Source organism: Mytilus galloprovincialis, chromosome 7 (genome assembly GCF_965363235.1).
Source record: "Mytilus galloprovincialis chromosome 7, xbMytGall1.hap1.1, whole genome shotgun sequence".
Classification (NCBI taxonomy): Eukaryota; Metazoa; Mollusca; class Bivalvia; order Mytilida; family Mytilidae; genus Mytilus; species Mytilus galloprovincialis.
In genome coordinates, this window is record NC_134844.1 from 86,493,574 (window position 1) to 86,507,333 (window position 13,760).

Here is a 13,760-nt window from a genome sequence, read left to right on the forward strand (position 1 = left end):
TTGACATATATGTGAGTAGGAATCTGGTTTTGCCTTAGAATGTAACCTCACCGCGGATCACTGATTACCTATATGTATAGTCCTAAATTGTATTGTTATATTCATTTGCTCTATATTCGATATTCTGATAAAATCAATTATGAAGATGTGGTATGAGACAACAATAAACCAATGTTGTAATTACGTGGATGTAAGTAACAGTACGGCTTCTACAATGAAAAAAAAATCATATTATTTAGTCACATGTTAAACGCCAAGACATTGTAAGGTGACACAATTCAATTAAGAAACCTAATGTTATAATGTATAACAAAATAATTATTTGAAACACATGCAATATACATATAATACTGAACTACAGGCCCCCGATTGGTGGGGTTCTGTAAATTACGTGCATTTTCCTTGAAAACATATTTTTTTCTGATATACTGATAATTTAACATTGTATTACCATAAGTTATATAAATGGTCTACAATTACTTTGCAAATTGTTCTGTTCTTTTGTATACGCGCAACAATATCAGTTAACTTTGATCCCCAGAAGTCAAATGATAGGAATATAAAACTTTATAATTTAGATTATGCAATCAGATTGAGATTAAACTTTTTCGTCTTATAAGATGAAGTGTAAATTTCAATTGGTCATACATATGTCCTTGTATTTTATTAATTTATCGATCAGTGATATTGCAATTTATTTGTTAACCAAATATACGCACTATGGTCATTGTTTAACAATGTTTAAGTAAGTCAAACACAAACATATACACTAGGATATATTTAGATGTATTTTGTCTAATGCCAGTTTCACTAAATTCGTGTGACAATTATCATGCATTCTACTCAACTTTTCATTTACGAAACGGACGGAGAAGTCTCAGTGCTTAAAAATGAGTATCAGCCATTATTTTAGTATAATTCTTAAATAATTTGCATAAACGGAAATACGTTGATATGGGTGGTCCAGAGACTATCCGGTAGTTGATCTTGACGTTGGTTATTTTTTGATAGACGACATTGACAAAACCTACTACAAGATGACGGAGATAATAATAGTTATCAAAGATACCATGATTATAATTTAGTACGCCAGACACTGGCGTTACCAAATTTATTTTCAGTGCACTTTAACCGTTAAATAAAACAATACACACACACATTCGTCGGAATGATAATAAGAATTTTTGCAGTTTATTATTTTTATCAGAAGCAAATTTCATTGAGTACATAGTTTTGCTTTAACCAACACATATAGTCATGCGCCACTCCCATGTTATTACATAAATATACAATTTACGTGTGATATAGGTAATGATTATTGAAAAATATATACCATATCTCCAATTTGAAAGAATTTCAAGTGCTACTGGCCTTTTTTTGAACTTATTGGTGCATCAACTCGACCAATTCACTCAAAAACAAATACAAGACTTCCGGTGAATTGATCGAGTTGTTTATACACCAATAAAATCCTTTACTATGTTTAATCCTATAATATGTAAAAAAAAAAGCTGACATGTAAAATGATTTGATATTTAAACATTGAATTACCTTAATTTATTTAAACTTTATACATTGTTATGTTCTCTAGTATATACGAAACGTGTTATCGTAAGAAGTTTAAATATACACTATCCTATCTTACTAACCAAATTGTTATTGAAATGACATATCATCTTTTGAATACACATTTTAAATAATTTCGCATTAATAAGTAAATGTCAACAAGTTCAATATACACTGTTTGTTGATTGAATAACCTGGTGATATGTTATAGATGAAAAAATAAAACGTGGGAAATATAAGCTTAAGTAAACACATTAGTTCGTCTATATTCAAACCGGAAGATTCACGTTTAAATATTCAGTCGAATAAAGGTTGATACAATAAAAGTTTTGATTGAAATGGAAGTAAGAGTTGTGATTTGTTTGTGTGTTTTACTGTATTGCATACTACTGGCATCGTGTGAGTATTCTAGTGTACTGTACTATTTTCAAAAGCTGAATAAGAATAAAAACAAATTTCATTGTAGTATCAACGATGGTTTATATTTGATTGTTAACAACAGTTATTAATTTTATTATTACGTAATACAGCATCTAAATTTGACGACAACGATATTTAAATAAAGATAAAGAATCAACAAGGGAGCACAATCATCTATTTAGATATTTTATAAAGAAGCTCAGCATTCGAATACACGATGCTAAACTGCGTCATTAGTTTGGATCTGTTTATGGTCTATTTTATTACGCGTTATACATGTTATATTTGTTTGAATTTGTCTTTAAATCTGACACATGAATACGGCTGCTGAACCTCTCAACATTCACGATTTGTGTTTTCGTTTTTGTTACGTTTTTCATTCATTTTGTTTGCGCGTTTTGATCATTTTTGGCTGCGTTCATATCGTGTTTTGTTCAATTCATAAACGAAATCGACTAATTAAAAGCATGTTCTGCTGTTAACATGTTGATTTGCAATTTAATAAATGAATGTTTACAGCATGTGCCACGATAGTTTTATCAATATTACACGAAAGGTGATTCATTTTGTTTCACATACAGTTTTCTATAATCAAAACACCACGCGATTGTGTTCTTAAATTTTTTCTCGAAAATGGCGACCATCACAATGCTGTGCATTCATTTTGATACGGAAGCAAAATGTGACCGGAACAATATGTACAAAATAATTGTATTGAACTTATTAGAACGTCTATTATCAAAACATTCTGGCAACAGTCCAGTAGTCAGAATTTCAGCTGTGACAAACACTAGCATACTTAAAAATGTACATTTACTTAAGGTAGATTCATGGTATACCGCCATCTTGGATTGAACAATCACAGTACAAAATCGGTCTAGTTATTTGACTAAATCTGCAAATTTGAAGACAGATTTGCAATTTAATGGTTATAGACTGTTCAGAAATATAAAGAAAACTTGGCAATTTATTGTATAATCCAAAATATTTAAACAAATATCATTTTTCTTGCTTTTAGAATCATTTTTTTCAAACGAGCCATTTAAGGGAAGATAACTGTTTTAGTAAAAAAATTATACTGGACAGATAGGGATTTTTTTTCTTTTTACTTGTAGCAAGAAAACAAGTTCGGTGACACCATTTTTTCTTTTTATTTTCTTAAAACATATTACAAAACCTATCTTTTCACTATTTATTTCAAAGTTCTATCGCATAGATTTTTTTTTATGCACACAAATGTGTTTTTCCGTGAACAATCTAACCAAATTTAGGCAATTTTCAACAACTCATAGCTTGAAAGATAGCACGGTGACCCCTCCTTTTTATTATACTTTTGAAAAGAGCATATTCAAATCTTCATTCTGGCTAAGTATAAGAAAATTTTGTCTCAAAAAATATTTACTTATGATCTACCTTAAGCAGGATTTGTGATATATACGGGAAAAAAATATGATAATATGTAATTATTTTCAACTATTAAAGTTTTAACTAAATATTTATTTAGAAAGTTGATGTACTTTAAGAGATTTATAATGTTTAACAACCATAGTATATCAATGTGTAAACACGTCATTTGTGAGCTTTAAATATTAAGTAGTTCGTGTATTTTTTCGAGTAGGTTAAATAAATGTTCATACAAATCTATGTCACTGTAGGTAAGCATTCATTAGATGTCGCTATCCTATAGACCTACAACTGTTGGCCTTATTGGAAATTCATAGTGGTCATTGAAGGTGGATATATATAGTAAGATGTGGTGTGGGTGCCAATGAGACAACTCTCCATACAAGCACGAATTGTGTATTAATTAATTATGTTGGTGTGTACTATATGAAAGAAAGAGTAACATTCTTTTGTACTATGTTTTTATCCAAAGATTCAATGCATGGGTTACCTACTTTGAACAGAGTCATACTTTCATCTTTTAGAAAAAGTGTAATGTTATTGAATCTTTAAACAATTGTTACAAAATCCACAAATGTACTAGATCTTATTATTTGTTATTGGTTTTTAAAACATTTATGTATATCTGTAATTTCCAAGATTTGTTTTAAAATGATATAAGGTAGATTCATGGTATACCGCCATCTTGGATTGTACAATCACAGTACAAAATTGGTCTAGTTATTTGCCCAAATCAGCAAATTTGGAAACAGATTTGCAATTTAATGGTTAGACTGTTTATTTATATAAAGAAAACTTGCTAATTTATTGTATTATTCAAAATATTTTAACAAATATCAACCTTTTTGGTTTTCAAAATCATTTTTTCAAATGAGCCAGTTAAGGGGAGATAACTCTTTAAGCACACAATTGATACTGGGCTAATTGGAAAATTTTTGATTTTTACTTGTGGCAAGAAAACAAGTTCGGTGACACCCATGTTTTCTTTTTATTTTCTTAAAACATATTATAAAACCTATCATCTCACAATTTATTTCAAAATTCTCTCATCGAATATTTTGTATGCACTGTTATGTGTGTTTTCATAAATAAACTAACCAAATTTAGGCAATTTTCAACGACTCATAGCTCGAAAAATAGTAGCGTGACCCATAATTTGTATTATATTTTTGAAAAAAAGCATAGGAAAATCTTCATTTTGTCAAATTGTAAGAAAATTCTGTCTGAAAAAACATTTACTTATGATCTACCTTAAACTAGAATATACTAACATACACAATTATTCTATTATCTTATAAAGATATGTTGTTCCCTTAAAATATACTAACCGTGCAAGACAGTCATGGGTATACAGATATATTTACTTCGTCCAAGAAATCATAAAATTGTTCTCCTCAAAAACCATGTTTTTGTACAAACTTGCAGGCTAATAGCACATGTTTCATTCGGTCGTTAATAATAATACACTGTTTCAAGTTGTGGTATGCATCATATAATCTCTAACAGCATTAATCCTGCTACTTGTAAAATAATTTGTTGTAGTGGGAGATATTATGGAAGTAATTGTGTAAATCGTGATACAAGCATGATATGAATGGTATGAAGGTTGACTAAATGATAATTAAAACAAATCAGCTGCTGGCCATCAAAATTTTCCATTTTTTCAATTGACTACATTTCGTAAATCCTTTTAAAGATGTGTTAAAGGTATACTCCAATGTGGACTTTGCTCAGACGTTAATTACAGGTCCTAGAGCTCGATAAAACAACACATAAATTAAGAAAAGAAGTTTCTTTTGGTTCTATATTAGCGGCAAAAACAATGAAATGTACATTTTCATCATTTCACCTAATTTTACAAGTTACTTTGTTAAGTTAGAAAGACAGGTTGCTTATCTTATGATTATCTGACAGATGCCACTACACAAACCTGTACATGGAAGAAGTTTTTTTTCTTATCATGTGCTCCAGACAAGAACCTATTGTGGGCATCACAAGGCTGCTGCTTGGGGGGGGGGGGGTGCAATTGATTCAAATCGTGCATCAATAACATCAAACTTTGATGTAACCATACACATGGTACATGATGTAAACTAATGCTTCTATTTTGTTCGTGTCTGTGTATTCATACTAAAGTGCACACGCACGAACGTTACATCTGGTACTACTTCCCATGTCTACTAAGCTGACCTTTTCACTTTTCCATGAAATGCCGACCCAGTGTCATTTCCACTACATATATGGGTGATTGGAAAGCAGCAAACGAGGACTAAAATAGTTTGATATGTCATGTACAGGAAGCTTTTGAAAACCTACAATTTGTCCACAACCAATCTTGCTGCAATTCCTAATAAACTACTACATATGTGCCAGTACTATTCAGAACTATTTTTAACAAGCATGCTGAACATCGACCTAAATTCGTGTATGTTCTTCTTTGTAGTTAAAAAGGATAGCTGTATAGGAAGTCTTCGTATTGAAATTGGAAATTTCACAGATAGTTACCTAAGCATATTTGTTTGTCTCTAAATATGCAATTCTGTCGGCAAGAAACTTGAACAATTCCGAGTTGTTGTCAAACAGGAAACTACTGAAATCCTAGGCGTTCTACAAGAACCAACAATATTCCGTCTAGCACTTTTTTTAAAACTTTTTTTGTATGTCGGAGCCTATGAATTCTGCATTTAGTAAACATCAAACACAATATCTACTCTTGAATACTTATCGGTGCAAGATTTTATATAAGCCGTATAACATATTTTGCTTACTCATCAATATTTGTGCTTCACGTTGTGGCCTGGAAATAACCATTGCTGCCCCACAAACTATAAACGCGTCACAATATGGATCAGTTAATGGCAAATTACTGAATGATTCAAGTACACCCATATACTGCGATTTATTACACTGTTCAAAGAGAAATCCCGAGACAACGACGAAGGAGCATTTGGTTTTCATTGCTTAAAAAATCTTCCAAGTCAAACTGTCTACTTTGACCATAAACAAATATCTAGAAAAGAGATCGTATTCATTTTTCGGTTTCTCGAGCCTAGTTTTTTACAAAGTGTTTCCAGTTATGTTTCACGGCTGTTATAAAAAAAAAACTGTTCTTATTTAACTACATTTGTTTAATTATAAAAAGCAAATTTTCTTCGTTTTGCGTTTGCTTCAAAACGTCTTCGTATTGTTTAGACCCAATATCTTGTAGTTTATATACGTATATACTTCGGAAACAACAATTTCGTGAAAAGAATTAACTTTCTATAGATATGACGACACTTCCAGATACGGATTTCCAAACTAGTTCATCACTTTGAAAGCGATTTAAGCTTTTCGAAGAAATTTTTTTATTTTTTGGTAAAGTCTTCATGATGTCGTCATTTGTTGCAGAATGAATCAAAGCAATAAATCATTCAAATTCATATACCAGTCTACTACTTTCTGGTACAACCACCATTCATCGTCTCAAAGGGATCTTCGTTTAAACATATGGCACCAGCATCGCCCTTCACAATTGCATTTGTTGGTGTTTTATGTCTAAACAATTGTGATATCAGAAAACAAATTGCTGGTCTTACACACTTTAAACCATAATTTGCTAATTCCATTGTCACATGTCCATAATATTTGTGAAGGAAAGTTATATCTCGGAGATGGGTCGGTAACCATCGAGCAAAATGTATATGATAAAGACCAATACATACGGTATCTTGCTTGATATGTACTATTTGTTAAAAATGATATCTGAATCGTGAGGGTAGCGCGCTATCTTAAGCACAAGAAGTTCCTCATTTTTAATTGAAAGCCAGAAATTAAACTATGGTCGTAATGACTATCTTTCCTTACACCAGTCTATAAAATCATAGACATCACAAAGTCATGAGCTATACCTTTTACGTTTACGTTTTCATTATCATACACGAACAATTAAAGCAAAACACATGCAGTTGTCTAACATTTTTGGACATACATGAACAGAATATGCCGTTTTAAGTGCTGCAAATCGGCTTCAGTGAGTGCACATGTCCATCCACTATCACGCAAAATATTACCCAGAATTATACAACTAACCATTTCAATTTACATTCCACCAAAACATGACGATAAACTTATATTTTGAGTTCACATTTGGCAATGTCAACTGAATTTGCTTAGCCAAAAGTGGTTGATCTGCAACTATAATTGATGGTTTCCAAGAATGCATCGAATGCTTGATCATTGCAACTGCTGGAATGAGCATGTTTCCAAACAGTGTCATCAAAGAAGTTTCATTTACTTGAACAGATGAGCATAAATTTTAAAACCAATGAAATGAAGACTAAGATGTGTGTACAAAATCCTAATCCTCGTCTGTTAAATGTTGAATATAAATTACATCAGTGTGTTCTAGTAGTGCACATTGTTTTCTGTATCTATAAATAGTTTACGCATGCGCGAAATTGTCAAACGCATGTGTGTCATAACCTTTAAGATATCAATAATATAATTAAAAATAAAAAAAAAACACTTAGTTTATTGAAAGTACTTCAAAAGTATGTGAACATTTTCCCGGATGCGCAAATCCTGTGCATGTTAAATATTTATTTCTAGTACATACAGAATGTAAGGAAGGTAGCCCCAAACCTGATAATACTTATTACTAAAAGAAGGTCAAAGAAAAAGTTTTCCAGAAAAATAAGTATTTCAAACTGAAAAAAACCCATCCATTTTAGAAAAAGGCACTGGGCATCTTGAATTTTCTTTTTATGGCCAGCAGCCATTTTTTTAAAGTATATAATAATAATGGTTCATGCTAATTTTCATGATTGTATCATCATTTGTATAATTCATACGATTGTGTATGCTAATATCTTCCACTATTGCATTCATATGGTGTATACAATTATATCAGAACTCAAATGAAGCAGACATGCTGACTTAGTTTATTTACATTCCTCAACCAATAAAGATAAATACACAAAAGAAGTATATATAACACCCCCTAATAAACCGACATACACATATAATCACGAACACAAAAACAGAACACCATATCCAGCACTTTAATCTTGAACTTCAAACTTAAGCCAACTGCTTAATGAAACAATATAATTGAGTTTTTTTACTATTTTGAAAAAAGACCATCAATGAAAAACGAATTTTATTATCTCCACATAATGAAAGAATGTTGGGAAAACTAACCACAATCATCTTATATTAATCACAAAGAGGGGCTAGCAAACAATATTAAATGATAGCTCAATTAACGTTAACACATTTTGTTCACTAAAAATGAATGTTAGTTTATTTAAATATAATGACTTTGTTGGCTAAATCTACTAAGTGTATTGGATATATGTTTTTTTTATGACAATAGATAACCATGCTATAGTCTGGATTGTCTACATTATAAACAATTTGAGGTTCGACAAAACGATTATTTGTTAGATTGACAAAAACATGTCCGCAGTGAAAGATGGTGTTCAGAAATACTATGGAAATGTTACTTGCATAGTAATATTAACCATTTGTGGAATAAAATCTTAAATCTTGATCTTTCTCTGAAATTAGTTCTATCAAAACATTTGATTTTTCAATCCTGTATATCACCATTTTTCATGTGAAATTACAAAATCAATGATTTTTAACATACAATTGGTAGCATCTGCTATAAATGAAATACTTTAAATTTGAAGATAATACCACAATTTCTGTAAATATTGAACAAAACATGTTACAAAGGGTAAACAAGTGATCAGTTTGCTGGAGTATCTTATTGACGAAATAGTTGAACTATTGAACTGTCAGCCTCCCCTTGCCAACCTCTTATTCTTTTTTTTGCATCAGACACTTGTCAAAAACAAAACGATCAAAGAAGCCATATCATTTATTTTTCATATTTATTTATATGATATTCTTTCCATTGACAATTTTCTTGAGGGGTTAGATTATTATATCCCCCAGATCTAGAAACAACAGAATTGGCTCTTTTTATCTTATCTTCAGACTTACTCGAACATAACATAAACGTTCATCTCAGTACTAGACTCTTTGACAAACAAAACGATTCTAAATTTTGAAATTTTCAATTTCACCCATGTTAGTACCAATATACCAACTTCCCTTGCATATAAGATGTACATATTCTAACGTTTTCGGTATTCAATAGCTTGCAACTGCTCTGACTTTCAAAACTCGAGTCCAATCCGAAAGTTGCGTAATCAGGGGTATATAAAAAAAGTGTCGTTAATTTACTTAAAGTTTCCTCTGAAGATACCAACATCTTGTTGAAAAATATTCCGTATCAACTTCACAATTAATACACGATTGACTTTGCTTATAATCTTAATAACGTGGTATACTATTCTTGTTTTTGACTTTATGACCGTTTAGTTTATTTTTTGTAACATACAAATACTTATACGTCCTGTCCTTGTGTTCTGGCAAATTCTTGTATTAGTCAATTCTGCTTATGTGCTTTGTGTATATGCCTTTTTGTGTTTTTTGTTGACGTATGTTTTGTTTTTATACTGATCAAGATTATAACACAATGTTGACTATTGTATCCCTATATTTGACATTTTTAATCATGTTGTGTGTTTGTGTTGTTCGCACATCATTTTCAATCGATAGGAATTGTATGCAACTGTCATAGAAGTAAGCGGTTCAGCTAGCTTAAACCGTTTAGCCCACTTCATTCAACATAAGAACATGTTTGTACCAAGTCAGGAATATGATAGTTGTCATCAAGTTGTTTTATATGTCTGAAAGTTTAATTTCGCCGTTTCATTAGGGACTTTCCGTTTCAAATTTTCCTCAGAGTTCTATGTTTTTGTAGTTTTAATTTTGGCTTCTGAATTTAATTAAATTTTTTCATTTAAGCGTTTACTTCGTTTAAGATAACTTCAATTGTACCAAACCTGTTTTACCGGTAAGTATAGGCTGGTCTTCTCCTCACAAAGTTGGTTGAATGACAACAAATAGCTAAATGTTTTCGATTCGCAATAAACAAATACCAGTTTATACACAGTGCATGAATCATAAAAATAAGTTGTATTTGTCCCTTAAAAATCGAAACTCTGTTAATAGCCAGAAAAAAAACCCAATTTAAAAACATTTTGTTTTCAATCCATTGTACTTTATGACTTTTGTTTAGTGATAACTTTTTTATTCTTTTCTTTCAAATTGTCTCTATGGTTTGACTATGTGCATGTTGGTGTTTCTTCGACACAATGAATAAGTACTGTACTTATACATCCTGTCATTATTCTTTGCTCATGTTTGTAGTCTTGTCTTTCATTTTGCTGATGTGCTTTGCATGCTTTTTTTTTTTACTTTACTAAATACATCATAACAAAAGACATGAGATGTATCAGTGATTCCTTACTCAATACGTTATGCCACAAGACATGAGATATATTAGTGATTCCTTACTCAATACATGACGCGAAGAACACAATAACACAATTTTGACTGTTGTACCCCTATATTTTACATGTTTCCCTAATGTGTCTATTTTTTTTGTTAACACATCGTTGTCAATATAATGTTATTGTATGCGTTTGTAATACAAGTGAAAGGTTTAGCTAGCTATAAAACTAAGTTTTATGTACCAATTTAAACATAAGAAAATTCCTATACCAAGTCAGGAATATGACAGTTGTTATTCCTTTCGTTTGATGGATTTGAGCTTTTGATTTTGCCATTTGATAAGGGACTTTCCATTTAGAAATTTTCTCAGAGTTCAGTGTTTTTCTGATAATACTTTTAACGTTCATCGTATATAGGTATACATGTAATTGACATTTTAACATTAAAAAAAGTTGTGTAATTGGCACTCATACCACATCTTCTTATATCTATTGATAGATTGGCATGAGCGCTGAAACAAATGCCATATATATCAGAAGAAATGGTATGCGCGCCAAGGGGGACAACTCTTCATTCAAGTCACATTTTGTAAAAGTAAACCAAACAAAAGCCGTTGAAGGCCGAACGATTACCTTAAGTTGTTAATTTCTATGTTACTTGGTCGCTTGTGGAAAACTGTCTAATTGGCAATCAAACCACATTTTCTTTATTTATATTAGATTGGTGTATATTTAGCATTGCTTGTTTGTTTAAAAGTATTGAATTATAGCATATGGGTTATCAAAGGAAAAGGGATTTTTTCCTTATTGTGGACACCTTAAACGATGCAATATGTTAACATTCGATGATATAATAACTTTTCATAAATACTTTGTTTTTGTAAAATGTGTTTCAATGATGCCAATAGTTCTACATATATCCCTATTTATTTGGAGTGGATATTCAATAATTCTACCAGTCAACTTAAAATAAAATAAAAATTCTAATCGGAGATACGTTATCCTGATGCATATAACAAACGGCATAGTCGGAAAAATGTTCTCTTATTGTAAAAACATTAAACGATGTAATAGGTTAATTTTTAGTGACATAATTGCTTTGAAAAATACATTCAAATATCAAATAAAAAAAGAAGGTCACGGACCTATTATATAGAAACATACAGTTTAATTGCATGCATATTTGTATGTCGTTAACTATTTACATTATATAAAGTGATCGCGAGTACATACAAATGCCGGATATTGTTATTGTATATTTTGTATTATTGATTTGTATGAAAAAAAAATGAATTCTTATCGTTTCATCTTTTTTGTTTCAGCTTATCAAGGCACACTTTTGTATTCAAACTTCACGTCAATTATGGAATTTGATATTGGTACACGCAATGTAACTGTACTGGTAGAGCAAAGTAGTAGAGTGTATGCGATGGACTATGATTTCAAACACAGATTCATCTATTTTCCAAGATATAGTAAACATGATATCGTTCGGTATGTAAACAATTTGCTCTTCCGAAACAAAAAGGAACAATCCCCAAGACAAAGAAAGTGTCAGATACATAAACCATTAGACAACTGGATGCCAAGTAATACTAAATAAATTAAAAAAAAAAAGATTAAATATACTAAATAATAGACGTTATAGCTATTCAATCAATGTCATTAACTTTCAAACTTTGCCTTGAAATTTGACAACCTAAATTAAAAGTTTGAAATGTTAGTTTGAAATGAAGTTTTACATACGTGGATTTTGAGAAAAAAGCAACACTTTCGTTTACGATGTGCAGCTTCATTTATGTGTTGATGAATGTATGTTTAAACAATCGTTCAAATTTGAGGCATATACTCAAGGTATTTGTTTGAGAAAACATATATTCATCATTATATGTATTTTTTACAATGCTACTATCATGATGTAACACATTCAGTATATTGTGTGCGAGCAAGATGAACAAGACAGTGGACAGTTTTTAGTATTAAGAAAAAGACCGGTATAATCAGTGAATCTATGTAATGTAAATAACAATTTCTTTTTTTTATATAGTTTTACATATCCGTCAAAGAATAGAACATTACAAACAGTTATCCAGTCATTATCGTATCCATTAGGAATAGCTGTTGATTCAACCAATGATCATATATACTGGGTTAGTCAGGGTTCAAACAGACTCGCAAGATGTAATCTAGATGGAAGCAACGTGACAGTGTTCTCAAGTCTAAGTAATCCTTTTGTGATACGACTTGATCTTAAAAACAGGTATCTTGTTTAATGTCTTCAAAACCATTTGAATACAAAATGTGCCTCCGCGATACGTTTTTATTTCCTTTTGAGAACTGTGATTAATCATATATAGCATTAATGGAATATATGTTCATATAATAAGCTACATGCTGTAGTCGCTACTCTAAGAGCCATGGTTATAGAAGTATCTGTTAAATATAACAAGTTTTACCATAAATAACCATTTATTAAAGATGTCATCGAATGTTTCGTTTATTATTATACGTATGTGGCATTGTCCGTCTCTCACTATTCAAATAATGTAGCAACAAATGTATACATACACACAAACTGAACCTGCAACTTCAATCTCTTTAGATGCCCAAACCTTTAATTTGACTTTCAGATGGATGTATATCGTTGATGTGGATATAGGAATATCAAAGTCTAGATTTGATTTATTTAACAAAGTGACGATCGTTAACTTTGTATCAACAGCTGTGTTCTGCATGGACATAGGTAAGTTGTTATTAGTTAACGTTGTTGTAGTGTTGCGAAAGATATGTACCAACAATGGACGTATAAGCCTGCTTCAGCGAACGCATTGGCACTTCGGCTGTTAAAAAAAAAAGAATAATCTGTTAAAAAACCTAACCTCGATAGAAGCTCTGTGGTATATTAATGAACTTGGAGGTACGTCTCTGCCGTCAAATAGTTTCGGTTGATGCTTTGTCTTGCTGTTAGAATAAAGAAAAAAAAAACATGAGACGGCAAAGTTTATTTCTTGTAAAGAACAT

At 30.9% G+C, this 13,760-nt stretch overlaps 1 protein-coding gene across 1 annotated transcript; it reads left to right on the plus strand.

Annotated features, from left to right (window-relative positions):
• The first annotated feature begins 1,869 nt into the window (after nucleotides 1-1,869).
• LOC143084298 (low-density lipoprotein receptor-related protein 6-like) lies at nucleotides 1,870-13,012 on the plus strand. Its single transcript, XM_076260710.1, has 3 exons — nucleotides 1,870-1,965; nucleotides 12,062-12,233; nucleotides 12,787-13,012. Exons 1-3 carry the CDS (start codon nucleotides 1,905-1,907, stop codon nucleotides 13,010-13,012), a joined length of 459 nt encoding a protein of 152 aa, XP_076116825.1. The 5' UTR covers nucleotides 1,870-1,904.
• Nucleotides 13,013-13,760: the final 748 nt, after the last annotated feature.

What these genes read in the sequence shown, in the direction of transcription:
- LOC143084298 (XM_076260710.1), top strand. Translation starts at nt 1,905, where the DNA reads ATGGAAGTAAGAGTTGTGATTTGTTTGTGTGTTTTACTGTATTGCATA. An exon ending in TTGCATACTACTGGCATCGT is followed by an intron (nt 1,966 to 12,061) that starts GTGAGTATTCTA and finishes TTTTTGTTTCAG; the next exon opens with CTTATCAAGGCACACTTTTG. An exon ending in AGTAAACATGATATCGTTCG is followed by an intron (nt 12,234 to 12,786) that starts GTATGTAAACAA and finishes TTTTTTATATAG; the next exon opens with TTTTACATATCCGTCAAAGA.